The sequence below is a fragment of the Astyanax mexicanus genome, chromosome 2, assembly GCF_023375975.1.
Source record: "Astyanax mexicanus isolate ESR-SI-001 chromosome 2, AstMex3_surface, whole genome shotgun sequence".
In the NCBI taxonomy this organism is placed as follows: Eukaryota; Metazoa; Chordata; class Actinopteri; order Characiformes; family Acestrorhamphidae; genus Astyanax; species Astyanax mexicanus.
This window is the reverse complement of record NC_064409.1, coordinates 31,555,414-31,583,308: the sequence shown is the minus strand read 5'-3', so window position 1 is coordinate 31,583,308 and position 27,895 is coordinate 31,555,414. Positions and strand designations below refer to the sequence as shown.

Here is a 27,895-nt window from a genome sequence, read left to right as displayed (position 1 = left end):
CCTGCTATTCCTGTTTTTGTTGATACAACAGATAGGCTTCTTCTCCCCCCGTGTCCCACCAGCCAGGTAACATACACATCAAAAAAAAAAGTTTCCTTTTTCCCCCCTGAGCACTTGCCCCCAAAATGTCTGTGCACACCACTGATCAGGTCTGATTGTTAGTGGTTAGATTAATGCATATACTGTATACACATCACAGCTTGGAGGTATTAGGACAGCATGTTAGACATGAAATAGTTACCATTTGAGGATGCCTTAATCATCTACAGATTATATAGGGTGATAGTTTGGGCGAGATGGGCCAAGAAGTAAATAAATATGTTCAGAACCCTGGAAGTTTTATTCTGTGTACATTTTACTCCTGTACATCACTGGATCCTCCGAATTTTGAGATCATTTAAGAGTGAGATCGTTTAATGAGAAAAATGCTAGCTTTAAACTAAAGCTTAACTGACAGCACAGCAGCAGGGAGAATGAGGGGACTCGATTTGGAGCAACACCAACTGTGAAGCTCCAGTCGGGTCATGTTTTGGATTAATACTTTTCTTCACAGAGGATCATTAAAGCGTTTAGAGCAGTTGAGCAGTGTAGACTGTGTTAGAGCTTTAAAAGGCAGATAATAAAAGAACTTGAGCTTTAGCTGCTCAGTGATTCTCAGTTAAGGAACAGTGCTTCACCGCGGGTTTAGTATTTAATTACAGTCATTGGTTTATACTAATTACAGCACACCTGATCCAACTAATCAAGTAATAAGCTGGCAGAGGTGAGGGCAGAAAAACATTGAAACTAACAGGAAAGTTTTACTCCAGAACCACAGAGCTAACCTAGCCTAGCTAACTAAAGAGCCAATAATAAGGGATAAAAGCTTCACATGAAAAGGCTTAATATGGGTCTTCTTCCCACTGAAACTTCTCATTTATTTCACCGCATAATAAACTTAATTAAAATCTTTATAATATAAATAAATCACAGTAGTATAACATTAATAACCTGCTGTAAAATCCAGAAAGACTGGGAGGAAACAACAGTAACAACAGTAACGTTATATATAATGTATTTTGAGTTTGCTGGTGTAGCTGGTCAGTATGATTAAAGCTCTTACCGATAAAGATCTTACCGATCAGCTGGGCTTTAATATGCTGAAAACATACTACTGGGAGAAGTGCACTCTTGTGCCAAATTAAGTTTGCTGGCGTCCTGAGGGGCTGTGCTGTGCTGTGATGTCAGTTCAGTGCGCTGTAGCATTAGCTTAAAGGGGACATGAAACATTTCAGTTTGTACAAGTTTTCTATGGGATTAAATATAATGGAATTTATTTGGGGGGGGGGGGGGATTTTTTATATAAAATGTTTACACACTAAATTATAATATATTTATGTTTGTTACCTTTGCGCTAGTGCGCCGCCATGTTGCCCGTGCAGCACTGGTGAGGTCAGGAGGTTGGTTGGTTTAAGATCCCATGCATATAGCTAGCGGAAAAGCTTGTTGTTTGTGGAGATTATGGATGAAGACGAAGCTGAACTAGGCTAACATGGACCATTTGCTCAGAGATCTTTCCTGCAGAAACCTGAGCAGAAATTTTCAGATGCTTTTCTGAGAGCGAGAGGTTTTGGGGGGCTATGCTCTCTCTACGGGAGGTCCGTGCAGAAACCCTGCAGCAGGTACTGCCATCCCGTTAACTAGCTTGTTTATATAACTTACACATAGGCGTAGGAACCGGGGGGGATGGGTGGGACATGTCCCACCCAATATTAGAAACAGGTGGATTTGTCCCCCCCAAAAATTATATCAGTTCGCTCAGGTCAGCTGTACTATTAATGAGGAGACAGACCGGACCAATCACGGAGCCGGTTCAGGTATTAAGTCACGCCTCTCAGTAGAAACAGCCAATCAGCTTGCTGGTTTTGCGGCGCGCGGAGCAGAGGCAGTTTGCTGTTGGGGAAGCCCCGCCCCCTCGCTGTGAGATTTAGCAGCGGGATCGGGACGCAGCAGCTTCAGCTGATTTTAAAACAGATATGGATATACGGAGATTTTTCTAAAAGAAAGGTAACGATAGGCTAACCACTTCAACTGTGATGATATGTTTCTGATAGCTGGTTAAAAATACACGTCTCTGAATCAGCACACAGTTTAAACCCACTGTGATTAATAAACTGCAGCTGTGTTAGTGTGTAAGCTTATCTTTGGAATTAGCTAGATTGGGAGTCAGGGTTAAAGGAAAAAAATAAAATATATATGTAATGTTTCCCTGTACCTGATCAGCTAATCACTTTAATTTTCAAACTGTTTATTCATTTAGGATTACAGGACTTACTGTGAGCTATAATGAACGAAAATTGATTTAACTAACTAGTTATCTAGAAGCTGGATGTAGATGATCGCCAGAATTTCGTACAGTACTTTAAGTTGGTAGTTAAAAGCAGTTACTTAACCCCGATCACTGCCCTAAACTAGTGTTTTCCACCTGATCAGCTAATAAACAGTCATTTACTGAGTTTACCTGTTAAAATCCTTTAGCCCCCTATGGAGCCTAAATTAATCATGTATATCCACCAGAGGAAGCTCTAGAATATGCAGAACAGTTTTAATATGCAGTAGAATATATAAGAACTGGTTTGAGAAACACTGCTGTAACGTGACTTCTGTTCATTTGTATTTCACAGTAAGACCACATATCCTGACGTTTATAAAATTCTCTATGAAACGTAAAGTTACATTCTTTTACATAAAAGGACACCATCTTAAGAAGAGCTCTCAGTAGAAAAAAATAAAAGTGCAGGAGAAAATGTAAATATACAACAGAATTGACATGCCAATACATAATAATAATAATAATAATAATAATAATAATAATAATAATAATAATAATAACAATAATAATAATCTGTTATATTATTTTAAATATTAGGTGATAATCCAGACATTGCTTTCATAATTTTTCTAACAACAGTAGCTCTAATGTGGAGTAACATGTTTAGGTTGTAAAATCACCTTATAATAATAATTTACTTTTAATTAAAAGTAATTTCCACAAATGTTGTTCTAGGAAACTATTGCGTGGGCTTGGGTTCATATTGGCAAATGTGTCCCCCCCAATATCAAGCCCGCTCCTACGCCCTTGAACTTACATTTAAGTATTTAGCATGTAAAGTCCAGAGTCCATTAAGACTGGATGAAACGTACATGATTTAAGTGGATATTGAAACACCCAGGCGCTGTTTGGTTGATAAACCGTTCAGTTTAGAAGTTAATAGGCTTGCTGGGTAGCTAGCTTCATCTAGTTAGCGTTAGTTAGTTAGCTAGCGTTGGCTCGCTATGGTAAGATAGCTAGCTGATAGCTAGCTAAGTAGCTTACGCTAGCTATGTTATCTTTTAACTGTCAGCTTATCTATACTTTGGGTAAAGTTACCTCTCGCTGCTCTGCTGGGTGAGCACATGGTTTGGCTCGTACAGCTGCTGCTTTCATAGTAACGTTACCCCCACATGGGTGGTCTGTACATCTCAGCTGTTCAGAGGAAGAATAAAAACGGAGGAAAAAAGCCTCGGACTTAAGCTTATTTATCCGGCACTAATGCTCCTGACTCTCCTCCATAGTCCTGGTCTAGAAAGTGCTCGCTACTAACCCCTAGCATTGCAGCTAACCAGAGAATTCTCACGCTTCAGCCTCGCTAGCCACGCCGAAGAACAGCCGTCGGCTTAAGAGGCGAGGTATGAAAGTGAATCTTTCTCATTCTTCAGCCTATAAAATTTTACTACACCCAGTATTACTACACCCAGGGGCAATACAAAAGTGCCCCCCTGCTTTGCATTTATTTTTGGTTTGGATTTTATTATCTATTGAGGAACTAAGTTACTGTAGGCTAATAGTTTGTTAGTGAGGCGTTCGGGAACCAACCTCGTGACGTCACTTTCAGCGCTGGGTAAAGATGGCGCTGCGCTTACTTAAAAAAATGACATTTAGATTGCTTATTATTTTTATTCAGTTTCACTGACAACTGTTAAACTTAGAGTGAAAATACATCTTGTGAATTATACTAAATACTTGAAGTGTTTCATGTCCACTTTAAAGCTAGCATTTTTCTCATTACAACTTGTAAAAAAAAAAAAATCTCGTAATTCAGAGAATCCAGTGATGTTCCGGAGGAAAATGTACACAGAATAAAACGTACAGGGTTCAGAACATATTTATTTAACACAGAAAACCTAATTAAACCTAATTATTTTCGCTATATAGAAAGTCAGCTTAGACACGGAATTCCAAATATGGGCAAATGAGGACTACAGAATGACGCAGGACTACAGTGCTCTGTTTGAAACAAAGAAATAAGGATTTGACTAAAGTGTATACATTTAACTTTTTCACTAAAGAACTGACAATTTCTTTTAGGATTTTTTTTTTCACAACTTCAAAAGTAATTGGACAATTGTCTGATGAGCAATTTTATAGACAAGATTGGCTTTTTTCCTCCAAATTCTTCATAAAAGAAGGAGATAAATGATTGGGAGTTCAGTGCGGAATCTATTTGGTGTTTGTAGGAATGAGATTTAAAAGGGCCATTGTCCATGTGGCCAGTTTTCCCGGTTGAACATGCTGTGTACAACTGGCTGCCTCTTAAAACCAGTGTATGTTGTCTGCATGTAAAGGATCAGAAAGGATTAATAAAGATTAGCATTAAGTTTTACAAAAGCATGGCACGCATTTGAATTTGTGTAAAATTGGCTGTAGGAATTTTCTAGTTCCAAGTAGGAAATGTTAACTAGAACGCTATTACAGATTGGATTTTCTACTCGGAGTCAGAAGAGTCAGAAGAGACAGAAGAGTCAGAAGAGACTCACCAATCCTGAGTTCTGAATTTTAGGCTGTAGTAAAATCAGTAGTATAGTAAAGTTCATTAATTAATTAATGTGTGTGTGTGTTCAAGTGGGAATTAACCAGTCTGTTGCATTGAGGTGTGCGAAGATATATGAAATAAAATAACTGTCTCAGTCATTAAAATTTATTCTTGAATTAATCTCTTGGATGACTTGTTTACACAAATTGCAAAAGTGTGTGTGTACAATACACACTTAACACACAAAAAAACAAAAAAACCTTACAGAAAAGCTCAAAAATCATTCATTGTGCCAGAAACTTTAAAGAAACAATTTGAAAAGGAATATCTATCATTAAAATGATTGTCATATTGATGTTTGTTTTTTTAGGCATAGACCATAAAATAATAGAAAGAAACTGAATTATCAAGAATCAGCATAGAAAACAGTGCAGTAAATATCCATGTCTCTTGCTCCCCAGTTAATCTATGCAAAATGTCTAGGCCTGCTTGGTTGATGCTGAAGTCAGCGGAACATTGGCGAGGCATCTACGGCTTTAAAAGTTCGTCTCAACGTGCGGCATGACTCAGCACTCCTCTTTCACATATATCTGTTCATCTGTGTCAGACTCCATATGTTCCAAACGATCCGTCTGTCCGCTCATGATCTCGTCCGGGGTTTTCATGAACCTGTGAGGAACGGACACAAAAACACATTCAAAGCATTTAGCACTGTGATACCATAACCTCTTAATATTCTAAAAATATATCAAATATATATGCCTTTCTGAAGAAAGTAAAACAGGAGGGGCAGTGAAATAGATGTGTTTTTTCTAGCTAATTGTTTTTTTTAATGAAGCTTTAGCTAAATCTCATTATTAGCTCAGGTCTTTTTTGAAAAGATAGCAGTAGAAAGTTAGACATTATGTGGAGAATAATGTTAGAGAGTTTTTAAATAAAAGGTATCAATTAAAATTAAAAAAAATATATTTTAAGAGATGAGAAAACCTGAAGGATATTAAAGTATACAGTGTTTATTATCTCTGTTAGCTTAGAATCTTCTGTGCTGATAAACAAAAAAACAAAAGTCTGTTGTGAATTTTAACGTAGGCTCCAATCCAGGTCAAACATCACTGATGTGCTAATTCTTGTGGCTAAACAGAATTAGACAGCCATGTTCCATCATCGAGCCCTGACCGATACTGCAGCGAAGGAGTGTCTGTACAGAGTGAGGTCTAAAACCTACAACTATTCTTTAAAAAACATATCAGCAAAACAATTTAAGAGAAAGTAGAATCATGATAATGTTATCATGATTTTTAAAATTTGTATTTGTTCAATGTGAACATCAGTTAGAAAGTTTCAACAAATGATCAAATCCACTGTCAAATCTGACCATTTTGTTATTTAAGTACAATCTTTCTGTTTTTTATTGTATATTTCTCAAAATATTCAGTTGTTTACCTGCTGACTTCAATGGCTGAAAACAGCCATTTAAAAAGCAGAGCAGTAGTAAATGTCACTTTACAAAAGCAGAACTAATCAGTACAAAAATAAAATTAGAATGATAAAATGAGTGGTTCTAAAATCTAAATTCACATTGAAAGTCACTGTCAGATTTCAAATATACCCAAAATATGCCATAAACAACAGAATGATGTGTTAATGTGCCAAATCCTAAAACCTATTTGGAATAATTCTCAGCGCTATGCTGCTTAAGTCAAAGTATATTGCTTAAATGATTTTCATGATTATTATTATTACCAATTACACTATCTAATAAACATTGGTGTATGTTTCCCCTTTAATCAAGCCAAAAAATAATTCTTAAGTGCTGGATTCTATAATGATTTACTGCCTTAACTGAAACTAAATGTTAAACAGGCTAAAATACTAAAATAAATAATGTACACATTAATCTGTGTTAATAACAGAAAAGTGTTGCGACAAGAAAAGAAGTAGAAGAACTGGGACATACAGTTCACATTCATAGCATATTACCCCTCCTCACCTGAACAGAAGTCTCTGTCCTGGCTCTTTCCTGATGATGTTCAGTTTGTAGTAGTGTCTTAGTGCTCTTGACATTTTCTCATACGTCATGTTGGTCCTGTTCTGTAATCGCAGCACAAAAGATCATATAAAATGGCACTGCCATGTTATGCTGAAAATCTCAATGTGAAGGAAACATATAGAATAAGAAGCTTTTACTCCTATGTATATGAGCCATACAATGAGCCATACAGTTACAACTACACAAAACTGCATCATACCTTATGGTTTCCCCATAATCGAGCCAGGCCATTAGGATCGAGGATTCGGAAAACTTTGGTTTCACGGTCCTCCCAGCGGATATAGTTCTCATAGCGACTGTCAGAGAGGAGCTGATAGACGTAGTCCCACAGTAGTCTGCAATCTAAAGATAAAAATGTCATTATATCAATATATTCTGTCCTGAAAATGTCAATACACAACTTCTTATAGCACCTTTAAAGTCCTGTGTGAAAGCCTGTCGTTCAGGATAAGGCACCGTCCTAGAAAACTACTAATTTTCCAATATTAGCAAGGTCATGATCCTAAGAAAATCTTAACTACGTAGTTGCCACTTCTTGGTTCTAAACAGATTAAGCTGTCATTTATTTTGTAAATATTTAAAAACAGAACAAGATTTTTTGGAGGACTTTATTATTCTCAACATATAACTATTAACATATAAATGTTTAATATATACATGTATATTTTTGTTCAAGAACTCGCTCTAAGTAAAGGAGGTACCATGAAGTAGCTTCTGACAGGTCTAGAAAATAAAAGTGTACTATACCAGGGGTTCCTAAACATTTTACAGAAACTTTTTTTCTGTGTGCAAACAATTCCGGAATCTCATGGATTATACAGATTTCTGTCAATTATTGAAATTGTACATTACACAAGTACTGTGTCTATGTATCTCATTTATTTGAGCAGATGAAAAGGAGATATGTTTCTACTGGCTTTTTAGAACCATTTTTGATACACAAATGATGATGATTTTTTGATACACAAATGCTTTATAATTTCCTCAAATTGGGATTATAGACAATTGATAATCTGCTCTTTTTACCCGCTTAAATTTAGAATAGTGTTTGATTTCCTGTCAAGCCAATCATAGCTTTGGTCATTATGTTAGACTTCCATATTTACTATTAACACTGATTCTAGATAGATATGTCAATGTCATTGTTTACAGTCACATTAACATTCATCAGCACGGTCTACTAATTAAAAAAAAAAATTATTGATTATGCAACACATTTTAGGAGTATTTCCATAACGGTCCATCCTATCAGAAAGGTTGAGTGGTCTTACCAGCAATGCGTCCAATAGGCATTCCTTGCTCCTCTGGTGGCGAGACGGGCATGATGATCTGGTTTCGGTAGCGGGTGTCTTCCTGCTGGTGGAGCTGATGGGGTTGCTGGTGACCCGCCAAGCTCAGGGGGTGGTGAGAGGGATGATGGTGAGTGTGATGGTGATTGTGGTGGTGATGCCCTTTACCCTCTCGGCCATTTTCCTGAGGTGCTGCCCTGCCGTGCCTGAAGTCCCCCGGCACCCCTCCTCGTCCGGGGCTGAGGAGCAGAGGGTGCATGATGGCGCTGGGCATCAGCTGGATGACCCGGGGTGGTGCCGACTCTTCCTGGCAGGGGCTGCCTGGCCGCGGAGCCTCGCGGGGTGCGGGACAATGGCCATTGGGAGCAGTGGGAGATACAGACAGTGAGTACAGGTCTTCAGGGAGGTGATTGTTGCTGTCGGGCAGTTGGGAGGACGTTTGCTGGGGGTCCTCCCCTGAGCTGAGGGAATGGAGTTGTGATGGATCAGCGGGCGAGCGTCTTGGTGCCGTGTGGTGGGGTGAGCGTGAGCGATGCCGGAGCTCAATAGTTGGGGGGTGCAGGTGTAGAGCATCTGTTCCACGTGGGGTCCGTAGTACCGTTTCTAATAGACAAAAATAGAATGTGTTAAATTTATATACAGTAAATACAGTCTTATGCACCCTTCACCCAATTGCACATTGTTATTTGTGTCTAATAACCTTTGTAGCTAATTAAGGATAAAACACAACAGTGCAAATGTTGGTGCATACCCCTTCTAATGAATGCTTTATGCTACTTTTAGATGTACCCATGTGCAATTGCACACACAGTCTGCCTAGCCCCTGTACTGCTAATAGAATATAATAGAATAGAATAAAATAGAATAGAATAGGACACTCTGGAGTTGATAAATATGAACCTATTGGCACTATGTACTGTGAAGGAATGAATCTGTGTCCTCTGCAATAACAGCGCTCGATCCAACACTTCTGGGATGAGTTAGGGAGTTGTGGAAGAGTTGATGATCAATCAACATCCTTACCTGAATATAATATAATGAATATAATTAAATTCTCACAGAAGTGACCTAAAATCAGGTAGAAAACCTCCCCTGCACAGTAGAGACAGTTACTCCAAAAAAAGCAGGAATCATTTTTAATACCCTTGATTTTAAAAAATAATAATTAAAGCACAGGTGTCCCCATACTTTTGTCCTTCCTGTCAATTTTCAAAATATTTTCAATAATTTGCAAACCAGTACTTAGTAAAACACCTATGGCACAAATGTGTGGCAGCTAAAGGTTTGAAGGCAGCTAAATATTGAAGATATTTCTTCAATCTTCTTCTGGAGAAGGTTTTTGGAGAAGTATTAGTAATACTGCTCTTCAGGGATTACAGGACTTTTGCCTATGTGTTGTCCTATAATCACAACACATAGGGATAAAGGCAAATGTTATCAATCGAGATGTTCTTGAGAACTGATTTGAAAGCCATTTATATGAAGCACTAAAACAATTGTGCAGTTCCTTGGTATTCATGCTGGGCTTCCTTGACTCGGACTGGAAACTGCTGAAGTGGTAAAACACATGCACTCAAAATGTCCAGCAGAGGGCCCTATAAGCATTTGTCAGTTTTACCTCGTCCATAAATCAGTAATGTTTTCTTAAAAAGTATGAAACTTTAATTTACTTGTGTACTATATATACTGCTCTTTAAAGAATGGGTCATTAAGATGACAGCAGTACTCTTTTCCATTTAGCAATAACAAGACGTGGCAGCTTGGCAGCTTTCTTATCTACCTTTTCAGAAAAAAACATGAAAGACTACAGCCTTGTGACATGCTATTTAAATATAGGTGCATTTCCTTGTGTAACAGGTTTTCCTGTCAACATTCCAAACCGCCACTTCCTCCCAGTCCCACCTGTTGATTCAAGTTACGCCCAGGGTTGTATGCCTTGTCTCCAAAGCCCACAGTGATAGAGAGTTCAAAGTCAATTTTCTACACAGGGAAATGGGCAAATTCCATATTTATAGTACCTGGACAGCAAGAGATTAGACTCGCTGCAAGCAACGTGTGTTTACTACAGTTTGTGTGTTTACTACAGTTTGTGTGTTTGCAGTTTTATTTATTAGCGTGCATTATACCTAGTGTACAGAATACTGAAGCACAGACAGTGAGGAATAGACTTTGATGAGTTCAGTATGCGTAAACACCAGATCACAAAAGATAAAGACACATTGCATCTGTTCTGCACTTTAATAAGACACCATAGCTTGGGATATCAATACACACACTCACCCTCAAGTTTGTGTTGTTGAAGTGCTGCTTCAGGCAGTGAGTGGAAGGGGGTTCCTGGGTAATATGTGGAAGGGAAAGACGAGTGGGTCTTTCTCTGCTTCAGAATGTGCTGCAGGAGTTCGTAAAGGACATCACCTTTGGAAGACCAGCGCAAAGCAACACAAAAAGACAGAACTTTAGTGCCAAGTGTCCATATAGCAAAAAAGAAAAAGCAGAAAAAGGTCAAATACACATGAACAGTCTGTTTTATCTGTGTATGGCTTGTTATTCTCTGATATTAGGCCTAAACCTTCTTCCCAGAAAAAGGCAACAATAAACCACAACAAAAACCATGAGGACAATGACTGATAAAATGTCCATGACCTCTGTCGTTTTGAGGACAGTGGAAAAGACAAAGTGATACAGTTTGAGGAACTTCCTCCCACATGATATCTTACGAAAATCTGTATTTTGAGCCACTTCCAGCAAGAATTTCAAGGAAATGACTCTCGTAAGGAAGTCAAGCACACACAAACACACACAAACAAAGCAAGATACCTTTCAGTTCTCAGTTTCTGGTCAGCTTGATGCTGGGAGGGAAATTCCTAGTTCTACCAGGTGACAGTTGTGGCTAGCTTAACACTTCCTTATCAAACGTTTACCCAATTTTTTTACTTCCTCCCGTGTACTGTGCAGATGAAAAAAGCCCCTGCTTTAACCACCAATGCTTTCTACTGGGCCCTTAATCCTGCACTTAACCAACAGCCTCATACACATACTTTACCAATGTGTGTATGAGGTCAAATAACTTACACAACAGCATCTATGATTTTTTTTTTTTGTACAGAAAAACTTTTAAAAGATTATCTTTTTGGCTCCTAAACTTAAGGCTGGGCATAGGATTAGGCTTAGTAAAGTATTGTTACTGTAAACTAAAAGTTAAAAGCAACTATTTAAAGAATTTATATCTTTAATAACTTTACAAACAATCCCAACATGCCAATAAAATTAAAAATTAATATACATTTCATTTGAAGGCCTAACCATTTCCAAAGCTCTTCTCAAAAAAGAGAAGAAAAATACTACTATCTTATCAACTAATGGTAGATCAGAAAAACCTGAACAAATCCATACAGTTGCTACCTGTATCTATCCTGTAACCTACACAAAGTTACTGATACGAGTTTCAAAAGGTGGATTATTGATTATTAATCTAAATTGACAATTAATCTATATGCAAAGACAAATAGTTTTAAGCAGTTGGTGTAACCGAAGAGTACTGCACAGTACTGTATAGTGTATGTGTATATGGACATCAAATCTCAGAAATACAGGGAACTAGCAGCATAAAAATATGGTTATTGTTATTGTCAATGTAATGCTGATATAAAAAATAACTCTTAAAACTGAAATGCATAAAGCAATATGCTTAGGAAAAATATTTGCAGTTTAAGCACAAGCAATGATTTTTGTTCTTAATAAAGACCTACAAACATGCTCACTGTTTCTTCCAACAAGATAAGAATGAGATTATTCATGTCAGCTGTTAAGTAAATATGTTGTTTGAGAATAATGATCACTTTTTTTTTTTTTTTTTTTTTTTGGTTACAGTTTAGAAAAAGGTATTGAAAAAAGTATCATTTTGGTAATGGTAACAAATTTAAAGTATCATATTGGTACCGGTTTTAAAACATTTAGAAATGATACCCAGCCCTATGTATGACCCCATGCTCCCATAGGTCACCTGAATGGGGAGAGCGGTAGCGGAAGTCCTCCTTGGTGAGAAGCAGGAGAGCCTTGCCGTTCATCTGGAAGCTTCCGCTTGAGATGGGTCGCAGTGCAAACTCTCTCTCTGCCCAGCGGAGCCATTGCCCAACATCCTCTCTGCTCCAGAACACAGGCTGGAGACCTGTAGGTATTGCCAGTGGCAGGAAGAGATAACACTAAATCACATAAAGAACAGCAGTGAACTAAAGAGTGAAGCAACTGCATCAATAAATGGTGAGTGATGGAAGTATGTGGAATGACAAAGAAAGAAACAACAGCATAAAAGAAAGAATTTAATAAGAATTTAGACATTTGTGGACACTACTATTTGAATGTTTTAGCCAACCAAGTACATTATTTAAATCACTTACATTTTTAGTATAGTGTTAGTTATAGTGTGTAATATGTGTGTTGCAAGTTTTTTTTTTATTGCCAACGACATGTATGGTTAGAACAAGCAAATAAAGTAGCTGTAGTAGTCTTTAGCTGCGTTCCATACTAAAGGCAGCTGCCCAACTGAGCAGCATTTTTAGGCAGCACATTCATGCTCCTGAGAAAACAACAGTCCTATTCTGAAGGCAGCTCATGATTCTTAATGGGCAGCATCCTTATTTTACCACAATTCTGAAGCAGTGTGAGATGTATTCTTACCAGCGAAGGCTAGACCATGATGCATTTCACTAGCTCAGATTTCCAGCTCTCAGATCTAAAAACATGGCGGACGTAGTCGGCACTGCGGGGTGTTTCCGTAAAAATTTAAGTAATTTTCTCCTGTATTTCCACTCAATGCTGCATGTGTTTATCAAACTAGTGCATTTTACACTGTTTCAAGTTGTTTTACAGTGTTGTTTTCACCTGTAATCAATTTAAAGTATGCTAAGCTTACTACCCGTAGCTGAGCAGGTTAGCCGATTCAACAGGGAAGCTAAAAATGATAGCCGGATTTCCGAGTACCAAACCCTGCTAGCATGCTAAGCTAAACCCACTATGGTGCTTGCAGCATCAGGCGGCCGTACAGTGTAAAAGGTGTTAGGCGGAATAACTGTAGGTTAGCCTGTTAACCTGAACGTGTAAATAGTTTTTGGAATTATGATGGGGCCCCGTTAGCGCTGTTATTAATTCAGATTATTTTGTCCCCAGGGATGAACACGATTACTGGGCCGGGGAAGAGGCTCTTATAACGGGGGAAATGAACTCCACTCAGACCGGCTGGTGCAGTGCTAGCTCCTTATATAAAAATAGTTTTTCCTATGAATTTAATAAAGTTTTCTCTCTTAACATTATTTATTTTGCTTGTTGTGTTTTTATTGTCACTATGCTTACTGTACTATCACATCTGAACTAGCAAGTATGGGAAAATTTTACACTTTTATTTGCAAATAAAAAAGACATTTATGAAGCATGTTATGTTTTTTATTAGTTGGATGATTAAGCTTTGATGTCTTAAACTATTATATTATGGTTACATTACTCATGCATTTCTACAAAGCATCCTTTCAAAAATAATTAAGATAAATAAATAAAACTGACCATATTGAGTATGAAGTGACAGAAAGTGTATAAATTAAGGTGAATCGTGGATATTTAAGTTTATCTGTAATGTCTTGATGAGCTGAACAACTGGACGTGATGGTGTATGGTGACTCCAGAGCGTGTCCCAAACGCGCTGCCTCAAAGGTTTCCTTATGGGTTAAAATGCTGCCGAACAAGAGAGCTGCCTTTTGAAGGCAGTGACTACCTAGACAGCTGCCATCAGATCGGACCGCAGCTTTTGATATCCTGTGAGCTATTTTTAAGGACAGAATACAGAAAGTTCCTCCTGGATAATAAAGATTGAAGAAAACTAGCTAAACATGAGAAGCCCTATAATATAGGCATGCACATCCTGGCCATAAATGCATCTGCATCTGAGTACACGGACTGCACAGCCACTGCATTATTATATTCAGTTGTCAGAGTACTGGTTTGCATGTGTTTAAGCCTAGATAGGACTCCTGTCAAAAGTAGTCATAAAAATGCTTACTATACACACCAGCAGTATTGTTTTCTGCTTGTTGTTTATGCCTTACCCAGAGCAAGACTGAAGACAACAGCTACTATAAGCTACTTATTTAAATGGATCTAACAAGACAGTTTTCCTGTTAGCTAGATGACTAGCTATCTCCAGGAAAAAGCACTTTATTACTTCTTCTTTCAGCGAACAGCAGAACTGAGGCCTGGCTAAACTAGTCTTGTCTAGTCTTGTTCTAGTCAAATAATCACAGCTTAGATTGACAAATGCTTCCAGTAAGGCAGGTAATTCTGAGTTTTAGATAAGTACAGTAGATGACACAGAATATGCACATGGTATTAAATAACTATTTGTCTCTAGGAAAACCAAAGAAGAATAATTTCTTTTTCTTTTTTTTTTTGCCTTATTGGCAGCATGCAGTTCATATCTCAGTAATAACATTTACATTTGGCTTTGTGAAACAGACAGAAGTGCAACCCATACAATAAGCAATGCAGGTTTGTCTGCAAACGACTGTTGACAAACCCAAATCCTAAAGATCTACATTTCCTCAGCTTTCTCCAGCTCCAACCCTAATCAAGCTCCCTTCAAACGTGTTTGTTTAAGTGAATGAGGTTTACTTGATTTGTGTTGGAGCAAAATCTGCATAAATATAGGAATTATATCAGCACACTCTTCTTAACAATGGACTTATGTGGTGATAAGGTGGTCTCATATTATTTATTAATAATTTAAGAAATTATTAATAACAGGTTTTATTGTTTCATTTTTTTATTTCCTTATTTCTGTAAAGTTTTTGCCACAAACTATTTAATAGAAACCCTTTTTTTCACAAAGTAAACAATAATGTTTCATACTTAAGAAACCATAACAAAGGGTTTTCCCGTTGCACAACTCCTGTGAAAATCAATATCCAATAAAGCTTAGATCAGAGGTCGGCAATTAAGTTTGGCCGCGGGCCAGTATTTTTCAAGCCATTACGTGGCTTGAAAAAAAATCTGTTTTGGAAAGAAAAGTGGAATGGAATGGAATGCTACAGACTAGTAGCTCTCCAGCCCAGAGGTTTGTTGAACCCAATTGCACAACAGTTGATCACAAACCAGGTAAATACAAGAAGAAAGGAAAATTAATGAATAAACACACCGCTCCTCACGCGGGATCAAACCCGTGTCATTAGGGTCGCGGTCCAATACACTACCGCTGCCCCGGCTAGTGAATTGGGACACGGCTGGGGAAAAAAACGCCCTTACAAAGAAATAGGGAGCCCAAGAATGGGCGGAAAAACGAGAACGATTGGAAAGTAAGGTCATGCTGACCGCAAAAGAGAGACAGGAGAGGAATGAAACCAAAAGCTCGCAAGAGAAGCATTTTATTATTTTGTTTTTTTGTTATCGTGTTTTTTGTTATCATGTTTCATGCTTGCGGCCTATTGCCAACTCCTGGCTTGGTCTTATATAATATCACTGTGTCGATCTAGCTTTTTCACAACATGATCACAGAGATCCACAAGCAGTTTTTTCATGGCTTGTTTACTGTCCTAACAACTGGCTGGTATTAGACAATTAGCTGTTTTTAATGTATACTTGATATAAAGGTTCTTATTAAATGTATAGATTCTTCACACTTCTGCATCTCTTCTGTTCTTTAAATAATCATATGTTGGTCTTCTAGAACCCTTAGTAGTTTTTTCATAAGCGTATGGATTGTCTACAACAAACCCCATCACTTACTCCACCAGCCAGACTTTCAGCATTCACGTGACTCATATTTCTGCACATACGTGTGACACAAAAATTAGATTTTGAAGGCCTACACATGAAGGCCTTGTGAGACTTTGCGAGCTACACTTAGGAGTAGCTCTGTTCTTAGTGTCAGGACACAGATACATAGAAGTAAATTCTCATCTATGCAGATGTCTTAATACAACAAAAGTGTTTAATAAAAAAAAAAAAACGAAAGTGATATCACAATGGCGATGCACAAACATATTGTTATCGCATTATATTGTAATGATTTGTTTTGCAATACTGTTTTGAATTCCAAAAACACAGTATAACACTCAAAAGAACCCGTGGTACTATATGTCACAGACCCTTACAGCACTTTCTCCTTTACTTTACCTCATAAAGTCCCTAAGTGACATATACTGAACATCCTAGGAGCATCACAGGACAGGATGTGAATCTGTGTTCATTTGTTTTACCTTATTTACAGAATGTAGGAATGCTGGGTTAGTGCTAGAGATAAAACGAGCTACTTTTAAAAGTGTATTCTTTGCTTCTACAGCTCTTTTTCAACATTTTTAACCATTCAGGTGATTAAATTAATGTTTTACTTTCTATAAAACTTGTTCTGACCTGATTTCCAGAACAAAATATTAATAATATTTTTGAAATTGTAATTTATGTTATGAAACGAACACGAATGAGCTGCTCACTGAATTGATCTGATTCAACTGGTATCAACATCCAGAAATGGGCCTGTGAGCTTATGGGTTAGTAATTTAGTTTACATGTTAAGATTGGTGGCTAGTCTTCACCCTCCAGGTGTTGGGGCATCACTAGTAATAGGTGGAGTCCTAATAAGTGGGTTTGATAATTAATTGACTTTGTAAATTGGGAAGAAAATGGGATAAAAATTGAAAATAAATATAACTTCCAGTCAACACACAGCTCGAAACTGAAATAGTACTTTTTGGGAGCAATAGCAAAAATGTTCTTTCATAATACGGCCCCTAACCTTTGATTGCCAAGTGACATTTGTCCCCTGCTATTTTATTTGTGTTGCTTTTTAGGTCTCTCTGGAATGCTTGCTTCGTAATTGCTTACTTTCCCCCCCTGCATCTACATTTCAGTCAGCGTGGGAACATGACAGACAAAACATCTGCACTGGGGCATCGCCCAGAATTCTCAAACACGAAGACTTTCAAAACTCTGCATCCATGCAAATGAGAACCTCCCCTAAAAACCCTGCAGCATGCTTCATAAAGCATTGTGTTCTACAGCACAGAAATAGACTGTCCTCGGTGAAAATGCAGACTACACTTACACTCAGGCAATCCCACTATAATCTGCACATAACCGCCTGAATTCCAAATGTTTACTCGGTCTAATTTTGGTGGATGCAGCTGCTGTCCAGGGCAGTGTTGGAGCAGAGAGTGTGTGGACGGTCTTGGCATGCGCCTCTCTTATCGGTGGCAGCACTCCCACACTTCCTCCCTCCGTTAGACAGCTGGTATCTTTGACCCTCAGCACACATGCACTGCCATCATCGTTAAAGGAATCACACACCCCCAACCAAGAAAAAACAAACATAACCATGCTGGAACCATATTCCATTCTACACTTTGATTAATATTAATACGATTCTGCAAGAAGAGGTGCGTTTTTTTATTTTTCACCACCCCATACTCACACAACATGCATTATGGTGCTCTTAAAAATGACCATTGCCCTGAGCAGTACATCTACACGAAGTATTAAAAGTAAAAAATAATTTGTGTAGAGTCAGCACTTGGCCATATTAGCATATGACCATAGTTTAGCATACTGTAATAAATTTGTAAGCGTTATAAATGATACACATATGTACGCATACTGTGGATCTTAAAAATGCTAAGATTGTATGGTTCCTTACAGAAAGTGTAATTAGTGTTGTTAAAATGATAACGGCAGCATAGTTTGAAAAACAATCAGTGTCAACCAGGCCGAATAAAGTCTAATAAAATAAAGGCTAAGACAATAAATGCTAATACAATTGGAACATTTAAAAATATGGAAATGTAGTATTGTGCATGTTGTATTTTACAACAAAATTAAAAACTGCACATGATAATTTGACTTGCTACTTACAGGCTAAGAGTTTCATACAGTAACATATCGGATCTTATGTGCTCCCATTGTTTCAAATACGAAACAGCACATTTAGCGATTGTTTTAAAGGCTGAATATTCTTAATGTTTTGGGTAAAATGTGTTTGTGCCAAAAGCTGTCATTTTACATTTAAAACAGGCTCTCTCTCTACTTTTCAAAATTAAAGTTTTTGTTGTGGTGTTTAAATGCATGTTAATTAACAACTAACTCACAAAACAGTCAGTGCTGAAACACATCTTATAACGTAAGGGTGGGTGGGCAAAGCTAAGCTGCTCTTGTAATAGGTGGTGAATATACAATACCAGTCAAAACACGCTTTCTTATTCAGTTTTTCTTTTTTCTTCTTTTTTTCTCTCCCCTACAACCAGACTATGAATGGACACAAAATAAATCATGTAGTAACTGAAAAGTGTTAAACAAACCAAAATACAATTATGTTATCTGGGGTTCTGTTAGCTTGTGGTTTCTGAGGCTGGTAACTCTGATTAACTGAGTAACTCTTGGTCTTCCTTACCTGGGGCATTCCTGATGAGAGCCATTTTCATTATAACATTTGATGGTCTTTGTGACTGCACTTGAAGATACATTTAACATTCTTGAAATATTTCAGACTAACTGATCTTTCATTTCTTATATGCTTGCTTTATTAGTTTATTTGAGTAACTAACTCATAACAAGGAACAGCTATTAACTGAAAGCCATTGCAAGTGACTACCTCAATAAGCTAAGGTGAGTTCCAACTTTTGACTGGTAGTGTATGTTAATATATTGGTATTTGAGAGAGTAAACAAAATGGGCTGTTTTAACATATTACATCAAACTCCTGTGTTTTAAAAAGTGAAGAAAGGTCATAGAAGTCTGTAAGTCTGTATTTATATATCATTCTACAGTTATTTTTTTTCTACAGACCAAGTTAAATTAATAAAGTAATTGTTCTATTAATACAAATACAGTAAATTTGAATATGGGGGGTTGCTAAAAGCTGTAAGGACCTGAAAATATTAAAGTATTAAATAAAAATTAAGCCATATCATTAATGAATGATGCATGTTATAATGTGAACTTCAATGTGATACTACTTTGTAACAGATATTTGGCGTACCAAAACTTCCCAATTGACATCTCAATCCTATATTCACTGTATGCAGCTGTATGTGTGTGTGTTTGTGTGTGTGTGTGTGTGTATGTGTGTGTGTGTGGGTCTGTATGAGTGCACCGGTGATGCAGAGAGCAATTCACAGTCCTGCTAAAGTCATAGGTAATGTGGTTAGCAGACCTATGAGATCCTGTCCCTGGGACTGGATCCAGCTCACAGCAGCGACCATCTGCACAGAGCCTTCAGAGACAGTTAGCCACAGGAGGAAGGAGAGGAAGACAGCCCAAACTTAACTTCCCACAACTCACTCGAACAGGAAGCCACCCCCCCCCTTCTTCCCCTGCCCCTGCACACACACACACACACACACACACAGGCTCTATTTCAGAACAGGAAGTCTCCTGCGGTAAGGCTGGGGTGATGCGGAGGGTTTTTATCAACAGTCAGCAATGAGGGAGCGAGTAGACAAGAAAGGAGGAAGGAACGGACAGCTGAAGATGGAGAGAGGGCTGGAGGAGGCAAACATTAGCCGAAACAGACCACAAACCCCAGCATTTGTTTCAGCTTTGTTTTCTAAAGGACTTAACCTTTAATATATTAATATATAGTTTTTAAGAAGTTAAAACTCAAATATCACAGATAATATTAACTGATATAACTGCTATCCCGAAAAACCTTAACAGATTTAGATCACCATGTTTTATGGACTGTCAGATATGAAGACATGACTGCCAATCCTTGCCAAAAATGTAATTTTATTAAACTAAGGAACTCAAAAAAATGTTTCAAAAGTTACAAACATAAGAGGTAGCACATATGTTTGCTTCTATTTTTAAAATTAGATTTTATATGTAATTATTAATCTTTTCTTCACCATTCCTACCCTCTAATTTGGTATCCAACTATCATGCTGTGCTCCCAACAAAACAGAAGCATGACCTCGCTCAAAATCGCTGGACACCTTAATGCATTTGAAGGAGAACACTTACTACAGTGCCAACATACCAATATCTGCCGGCATGATATTGACTCCTCAACACTCTGATGAGTTATGGGGAGAAAAGAGAGTGCTTTACCTTTGTCTGACGTGTGCTTGACTGCACATGGCTAAATGTTTATGTTTTGCTCTTTGTCGGCACCTACATCCTGCTTTTTCTTTAGTTTGTGCATCTTGTAACCCAATGTGGAAATCTACAGATATTCTCATTGCACTTTAGCAAGAATTCCTTTGCAAAAGAAGTTGAAGACATTGACTGTATATGTCATTTATATTTACTATCAGACAAAAATACTGTGTTCTCTATATTGTGTTAGGATTTCATGATTAATGAACCAATATTAATGCTCTAATTTTACTTGGAATAAAACATTTTTTTTTACTAATTTCTCCTTATACTTGGCTTGTTGGATGTTTTTGCACAGTATTTTTTTTATCTATACAGTATTTTGGTTTTTCTGGTCGTCAATGAAAAAAAGCTGAAAAGTACATTCACTTGTTAACATGTTCACATTTTCATTTTCAAGTGAGTCTTGCTTTTATATGATGAAAATACTGTAACTGAATTACTGAAAATAATGAATAATAAATACATTTTGAATGTTTTAAACAAATTTACTTTTAAATGCAAAACCTTTATATTTAGAGCAAACTGACAATTACAATTGCTATGCCATTAATTACTCAAGTAATTAATTTTGGCAGCTCTGATTATGGCATGTTATCCTAAAGCTAACTTTTAGGTGCCTGTTACATATTTTTAATTTTTTTGTGTGTGTTGTTATTAGCTAGTTTATGTTTGTGTTAGCATTGCTGTATTTCTGTAATAGGTAGGAACAGCTTTTTTTCGCTAACCTAACACTATGCAAAGTGGGTCAAAGATTACATAAATGACTAATTTATAAGCGTATGTGCATCATATCATAAAATATACTGTACTCCAATACAGAAAAGATCTATACAAGGTCCATTGGTTAAAATGGAATATACTTTTCTATTCCAACTTTGTTTTTGCAAGAACAACTACGCTAGATAAAAGATAAAGCTGTACCCAGGATCCTGCACCTACGTGGGTATCTAATCTGGTCTGATGGCATAATTCTCGCCCCACGGAATCATGGGAGCTCAAACACAGAGCGCTCTTGACTCAAGGAGGTGCATGGTGTTGCCCAGGCAACCCCCAGGCTCTGAGGATGAATGGAGGAGAGTGGAGATGAGATCACTACTATCTAGTTTCATTGTTGCTCTTGCAACTCCCCCTCAAAGAGTCTATTCACAGAGCACACTATGTGTGACACACACACACACACACACACACAAAACCTCTCCACACAGAGGATTCTCTATGAATATACATGCATTACATGTACATGTGTGGGTAATGATGTACAATTTTTTGTGAAGGCCTGAGATTAATCACATCTAAGACTGGTAGATAGACATTACATTTTTGTTGATTTAGAAGTCACTAACTGTCAGAAAAATACTTGCATTCATATACACATGTTCATATGCTCCCAACCCCTCCCGCTTCACCAAATTACATATTGTTGTTTTTCTAAGTGAAAACACTTTTTCAGCCAACATAAAAATACAAAAAAAAAAGTTCAAGTCAAGATTCCTATAAAATGTTCTCACTTATTGTCACTAAGAAATGTAACAAACCTGAATATTTGAATAGGTCAAGGAGTGTCCAAAATGCAGTGTGATGTACAGCTTGTTTTTACATCATCACTTTCTAAAATCTCTTAATCTCTTTGACACATTATTTGTATAAGGCCGAAAGACAAAAATGACCCTTATCTTAATGGCTGTACTGCAATGGTCTCAATAAATTAGTAGATATATGGCTAAATCTGTAGCCCAAAAATATTTAAACAAAGAATTTGCACAAACTGGGAAACATTTGCATATTTTAGGATTCACACTAGATCTCCCGTCCACTGGTGGCACTGTTTTACCAAATACACGCAAGCTATATGTAACTGAAAAACAACTAAGAAATTACTATCTACCACTATAGCTATTATTATGCTTTTATCCAATTATGGAGCTTCTAAAAATAAATTAATTAATGGAAACTTTAGGAAATAGGCAAATGTCATATTATGCTAATTTAGTAAGTTTAAGTTTAGGCTTAGGCTAAAGTGCTTGTTCAATCTGGTTTCAGGTTAAGGTATAGGTTCAGTTCAGGATTAGGTTGATGAGTAAGTTAAGTTTAGATTTATGTTTAGGTTTATTTTAGATTTAGGTGTAGGTGTAAGTGTAGGTTCAGTTTAAGTTTATGTTAGGTTAAGGTGTATGTAAAGTTCAGGTTTAGGTTTAAGTGTAGATAAGGTTTAGGTTAAAGTGTAGGTTAAATTTAGGTTCAGGTTGGGGTGTAGATATAGATAACACTGGTTGCTATGCAACATATTCAGTTGAAGTGTTTTTTTATTTATTTCGCTTTCATGCATATGCAAAATATGATTTTTTTATTTTTATTTCATGCATATGCAAAAGGCCCGAGCTATACTTCCTACAAATTAAGGAACGGTATTTTAGGTCACATATGTACAAATTCTACTTGAGACTATGGCTTGTACAATACCTAACTTTAAAAAATAGTCCCATCTAAAACACTATTTATATACAACTTCACAGAAAAGGGGTGTGTTATACTACAGGGCACATAGGTAGAGAGATGTTGACAAGCTACAGCAAAAAAAATGCAGTTTCCTCCAATATGAGTCCTGTGCATTGGCAGTGGCAATGGAGCTTATGTTTTCCAGTCTCTAAACACCTCCTACACGGCAGACAGTTTTACTAGAGAAACGAGACAAAGGATTTCTGACACGGTGCCACAAGACTGACTGTATGAATGAGTGTGTAAGTAGAGTACAGGATGGGACATGTTGAATGAAATATTTGGACAGGCTCTGTCAAATACAGTCTAAGATACTGATAAAAGAACTAAACATATGGTCTCTGTGTATTAAATAAAGAGTGCATATGTTCCTAACCCCAAAATTCCATTTCACTTGCGCCAAAGTCTAAATAGCAGAATTAATGAATAATGGTCTCTCATCACTGAACCTCCTGTCATTACTATCATCTGACCTGAGTAACTACTATACCAGCTAATGACCGTGAGATAGTCTACTTGTTTTATAAAGCAAGTGTTATGCTGAGTGAAAACTCTCTGTGCTCACTGCACACAGGCTCTGCATTCAAGTGCATAAGGGGTTAACAATGATGAATCATGATCCCTCCTCTTCTGGTAAAAACCTCCTTTTCAGGACATATGCATGCACCACACAATCTGCTTGTTTTTACACCGCAATGCCCTGCCAGCTGAGAAAATGTATGGTTTTTTTTTTTTCATTTTGATTTATTAAGGTTTTGCCAAATGTATAACCTTATAATCATGCATGTGGTGTTTTTAAAAACACACAAATAATTCATATTTATTGATGATAATAAAAAAATAAAGTCAAGGAAATTATAGAGTGGGACAAAAACTGGAACAAACAGTTACGGAAATCAACATTAATTCAATTATCAATGAATGAACTGACAGACAATAAATTAATGAGGTTATACACTCATGGATATGCAGGAAGCCTTATGTTTATGTTACATTTATGCAGAAACTGTAAAGACCTGATGACAGTCCTAAGGAACATTATATAAATATCCAGAGTTTAAAGCTTGATCAATGGTGTTTTCCCCATCACAGGAAATAATTTTAAGCTCTAACCTGTGCACAGAATACTCACATTATAATAAATACAAATGAACAATGCACTAAGAGAAAGGTTAGTATTTACAGTTCATATCAAACAGTCATCAATTAGAGAAGACAATGTTTTTGTTTTAATGCTAAAACCTTACTGTTATTTTAGCTTTATGACACAACTAAACCCACAAGCAAAAATGTGAACTACTTAAAAGCCAATAATATCTTTAAATGTTCTGAAGATTTAATGTTAATAATTCACTTTTATTTGAATTGATTAATATTGCTGTATGTGTGCAATTCTTTGTGCTTTGTCTCTTTGTTCTTTTGCTTGTTCTGATTGCTTTACTACTACCAACTCTATAAATCCTCAAGAAGGAAGAAGGAAGCATCGTCAGCTACACAGTAGTCCTACTACAACAATGTGTTATGACATCACACTGTGCAGGAAGTAAGCAGACACCTGTCAATTCAGGTTAAAGGAGTGTAACTGCAACATTCTTTAACTGCTTTCCTCCACCATGGTAAACTAATACTTCCTCCTTGATGTACATAATCTTAAATGTTGATCACATGAAGACTTCCATATGTATAACTATTCATTTGGCACATGACATCTTTGGTTCTTTGACTGTATTTGTCTCTACATACAGTACCAGTAAAGATTTGGTGTTTAACAAACCAGAATATGTTTTTTAATTTGAATTGTTCTAAATAGACACATCTTTGAGGACAGATTTGCAGATTCTTGGTATTTTAGTCTCAGTGTCTTCATGAGATGTAGACACACCTGGAATAGATTTCTTAGAGCCTTGAAGGAGTTTCTGGAGGTGCTGAACAATAGCTGCTGTTTTTCCTTCACGCTGTGAAGCTCCAGCTCATCCCAAATCACCATCACAGTTGATCAGATATAGATCATGGGATTGTGGAAGACAAACACTTTTTTTTTATTTACTACATAATTCCATATGTGTCCCTTAATTGTTCTGATGTCTTTAATAATAATCTACAATGTAGAAAATAAATTAAATAAAGAAATAGGGGTGAATTTCAGCATTAGCTAATTTGGAAACAGTTTCTCATATTCCAAAAACACAGATTATACTTTGGTTACTTCTAAATTAGTGTGCCTTTATTCACAAAGGTGTACTCTTAATTCAAATACATATCACTTTACACATCTTAGTTCTTTAGCTGGTTCTCAAAGGATAACTCCTTTTTTTTTACTTTCTGATGATGCAATTTCTTCTGGGCATCCAATTGCTCATCACCACGCCATGAGAACAAACATTACACTGTATGGCTAAGGTGTGTAAATGTTGATTCCTGCAACATTTCTTCGGAATTCAAGAGCATTAATAGAGAATTTGTCACCAATTACTGTTGAGAAATCCTCTACTCTTCTGGGAAGACTTTAGAGGAAATTTTGGAACTTTGCCGTGAGGACTTAATTATATTCTGCCACAAGAAAATTTAGAAAACCAGGTTTTGCTGTTGAATGTTAGTTATGCCATTAGTTAAAAGATGTGGGGGTTTAATTCCCCTCTAGCTGCCACTTACCACTGCTCATGGTGACCTTAGGTTCATATGGATGTGGTGGGTTTTTATTCTGTTGGTAAAGTATGCAGGAGTGTGTAAAGGACCACCTGTGACAGCAGTGAGTGGACAGTAATAAATTAGCAGGGGTTTCCAGACACTTTAGGACATACAGTATTGTCCAGGGGTGTTTTAAACTGTCCACACAGGGCCGGTGCGGCTGCAGATTTTCATTCTAACCAAGCAGAAGCACGTCATAAGCTGCTTGTAGACTGACCAGTTGATTACACAAGTGGTTGTTAAAATGATTTAAACTAGTAGGTAAGTTTCCAAAGCTATGGAATTCTTTTAAAATGCCACATTGATCATAGTTATCCTCACATGGATCTTGCTGAAAATAACCCAAAAACATTATTTTCAAATAAACTGTGGCACACTGAACAATCAAGAGCCCATATTCTCTCTCTCTCTCTCTCTCTTTCTCTTTCTGTCTCTAGTTATCCTCTCTCCCTTCCTCCCTAATGACATGTGGAGCCGGTTTGGAGCAGGAAGAGAAAAGGCTGCGCTCATTTTCTGGCCGTTGGCATGTGAGAACAGTTTCCCTTTCAGAGCAAGGGGGAGGGAAAGAAAAAAAATACACACTGTGCTCAGGCAGGAAGCACAGTCTGCCCACTCAGGAAATTCCTGAGGATGAGAGCGGCTTCCAGGCGCAGGAAATTTCCCCTCTGAAAAGAGTGTGCTCATATAAACACACACACACACTGAAAGAGAGAGAGTGTGAGAGTAAGAGAGAGAGAACGAGACATAGGTGGATGCATTACTTACTCATGTCCTAATCAAATACTCTTCATCATATTTCACTAAAATCTTTAATTAACCTTATAAACGCCTCAATTACACTCTCAATTTCAACAGTGACTGTAATATCTTTAATTTTAACAAACTGCACTTGTGATCCTGAGTACTGTAGGGTATCGTACTGTGTGCTGTGCACAGATAACACAGACAACAGGTTAGAGTTCTTAGCCTTATCCCAAAATCCTGCTTTTCAAAAATAGGAAGTTCATAGTAGAAAGAAAACACCATTAATTATTTACATTTAATATGCAGTATATTAATGTAAATGAGTTTTGGGTTCTTTGTTGGATCACTGGTCGGGTTTAGCATTTTGGCCTCTTAAAGGTTTAATATGGATTCAAAATGTAAAATTAGCCCAACGATGAATTATCCTGAATTTATGTATGAATTTCATTCAAAACTCACTTGAGTTCAATCAAACACTGCAGAAAACAAAAAAAAAATCACCGTAGTAAAAAAAAATATGACTTTCCATACTTTTTCAATTTACAATCCTTTCTCATATCAAGTTCTCAATGCTTCCTCTTTATTATTTTTACTACAGTGCTGATTCTCATCACACTACACTCTCTCAGCGCACTGTGGTTTCCACATTACTGGCCAGGTAAACGCTGCAGAACACTGCAGCATTGTATATTCTGACAACAATAGATTGCACCTGAAAGCAAGAGCGTCCACCTACCATATTCTCCCTGTGTGTGACTCACGCAGCTGAAAACCATCCAAATACGCCAAACCAAAAACCTCCACACCAAATGTTGTAGAGTCTTCTTAGAGATTCTTTTTTTTTTTTTTTTTACATTTTGCAGTCATACTCTTGTTTTCATTTTAAGATATATATATATGGGCACACACGCACACACACATTGTTTTAACCAAACAATGAAACATAGCAACAAAAGCTAGCAAAGAGTGAGTGAGTGAGTGAGTATTAGCCAAAAACACACCGATTAATAGTGGTGGGAATTACAGGGCAGCTCATGCTATGCTGCCTATGACAACAATGATATCATGATAATGCGATTTTGCAACACTCGAGTTATTGCAAGACAATTCTCTACAATACTTTCTCGCCATCAGTGTTACTGAAAAGTATAAAATACCTCTTCAAATACCAGGATTTATGTATTTATTGGTGTCAGTTTCACATAAATTTGTGAGCTTAGGATGTTTAGACTGCAAACAAAAATTATACAATATATCCAAATATTAATATTTTTCCCAACCTACTGTGTTGTTAGAGTGGTATTTAGCTATATTTCAGAATAGCTGAATCAAATTCTGACTTAATGTTTTTCTTTAGCTTTAAGTTAAATTAAATCATTTTTATTTTACAGATCAGAGGATTTGACACATGCTGTACTTCATAAACACAATTTCTAGTAAATGTATATTCATTCATAGAATGAAATCTGCTCAAATCAGATGACTTGTTTTATTTTGCTTTGTTTTCAGAATAAGTTTGATTACACAGACATATGACAAAACCCATAAATAGACAATGTAATATTTTTTTTACAAAAAGGAGCAAATTATAGACAAAGACCCACTTTCCATCATTTGTCTATTTAACAATTCAAGATCTTATATCTATAAATTAAACCTAACTA

At 36.9% G+C, this 27,895-nt stretch overlaps 1 protein-coding gene across 4 annotated transcripts in view; it reads right to left on the bottom strand.

Moving 5' to 3' along the window:
• Nucleotides 1-4,166: 4,166 nt before the first annotated feature.
• Nucleotides 4,167-27,895, bottom strand: part of etv6 (ETS variant transcription factor 6) — a 36,257-nt gene continuing 12,528 nt past the window's right edge. For all 4 annotated transcript variants that reach the window (XM_007239000.4, XM_007239001.4, XM_007239002.4 and 1 more), the window contains exons 3-8: nucleotides 12,175-12,339; nucleotides 10,452-10,586; nucleotides 8,154-8,774; nucleotides 7,082-7,224; nucleotides 6,823-6,923; nucleotides 4,167-5,501 (exon numbers count right to left, since the gene is read on the bottom strand). In XM_007239000.4, coding sequence (XP_007239062.2) covers nucleotides 5,399-5,501; nucleotides 6,823-6,923; nucleotides 7,082-7,224; nucleotides 8,154-8,774; nucleotides 10,452-10,586; nucleotides 12,175-12,339 — 1,268 coding nt within the window. In that variant the 3' untranslated portion in view covers nucleotides 4,167-5,398. The remainder of the gene's footprint in view (nucleotides 5,502-6,822; nucleotides 6,924-7,081; nucleotides 7,225-8,153; nucleotides 8,775-10,451; nucleotides 10,587-12,174; nucleotides 12,340-27,895) is intronic.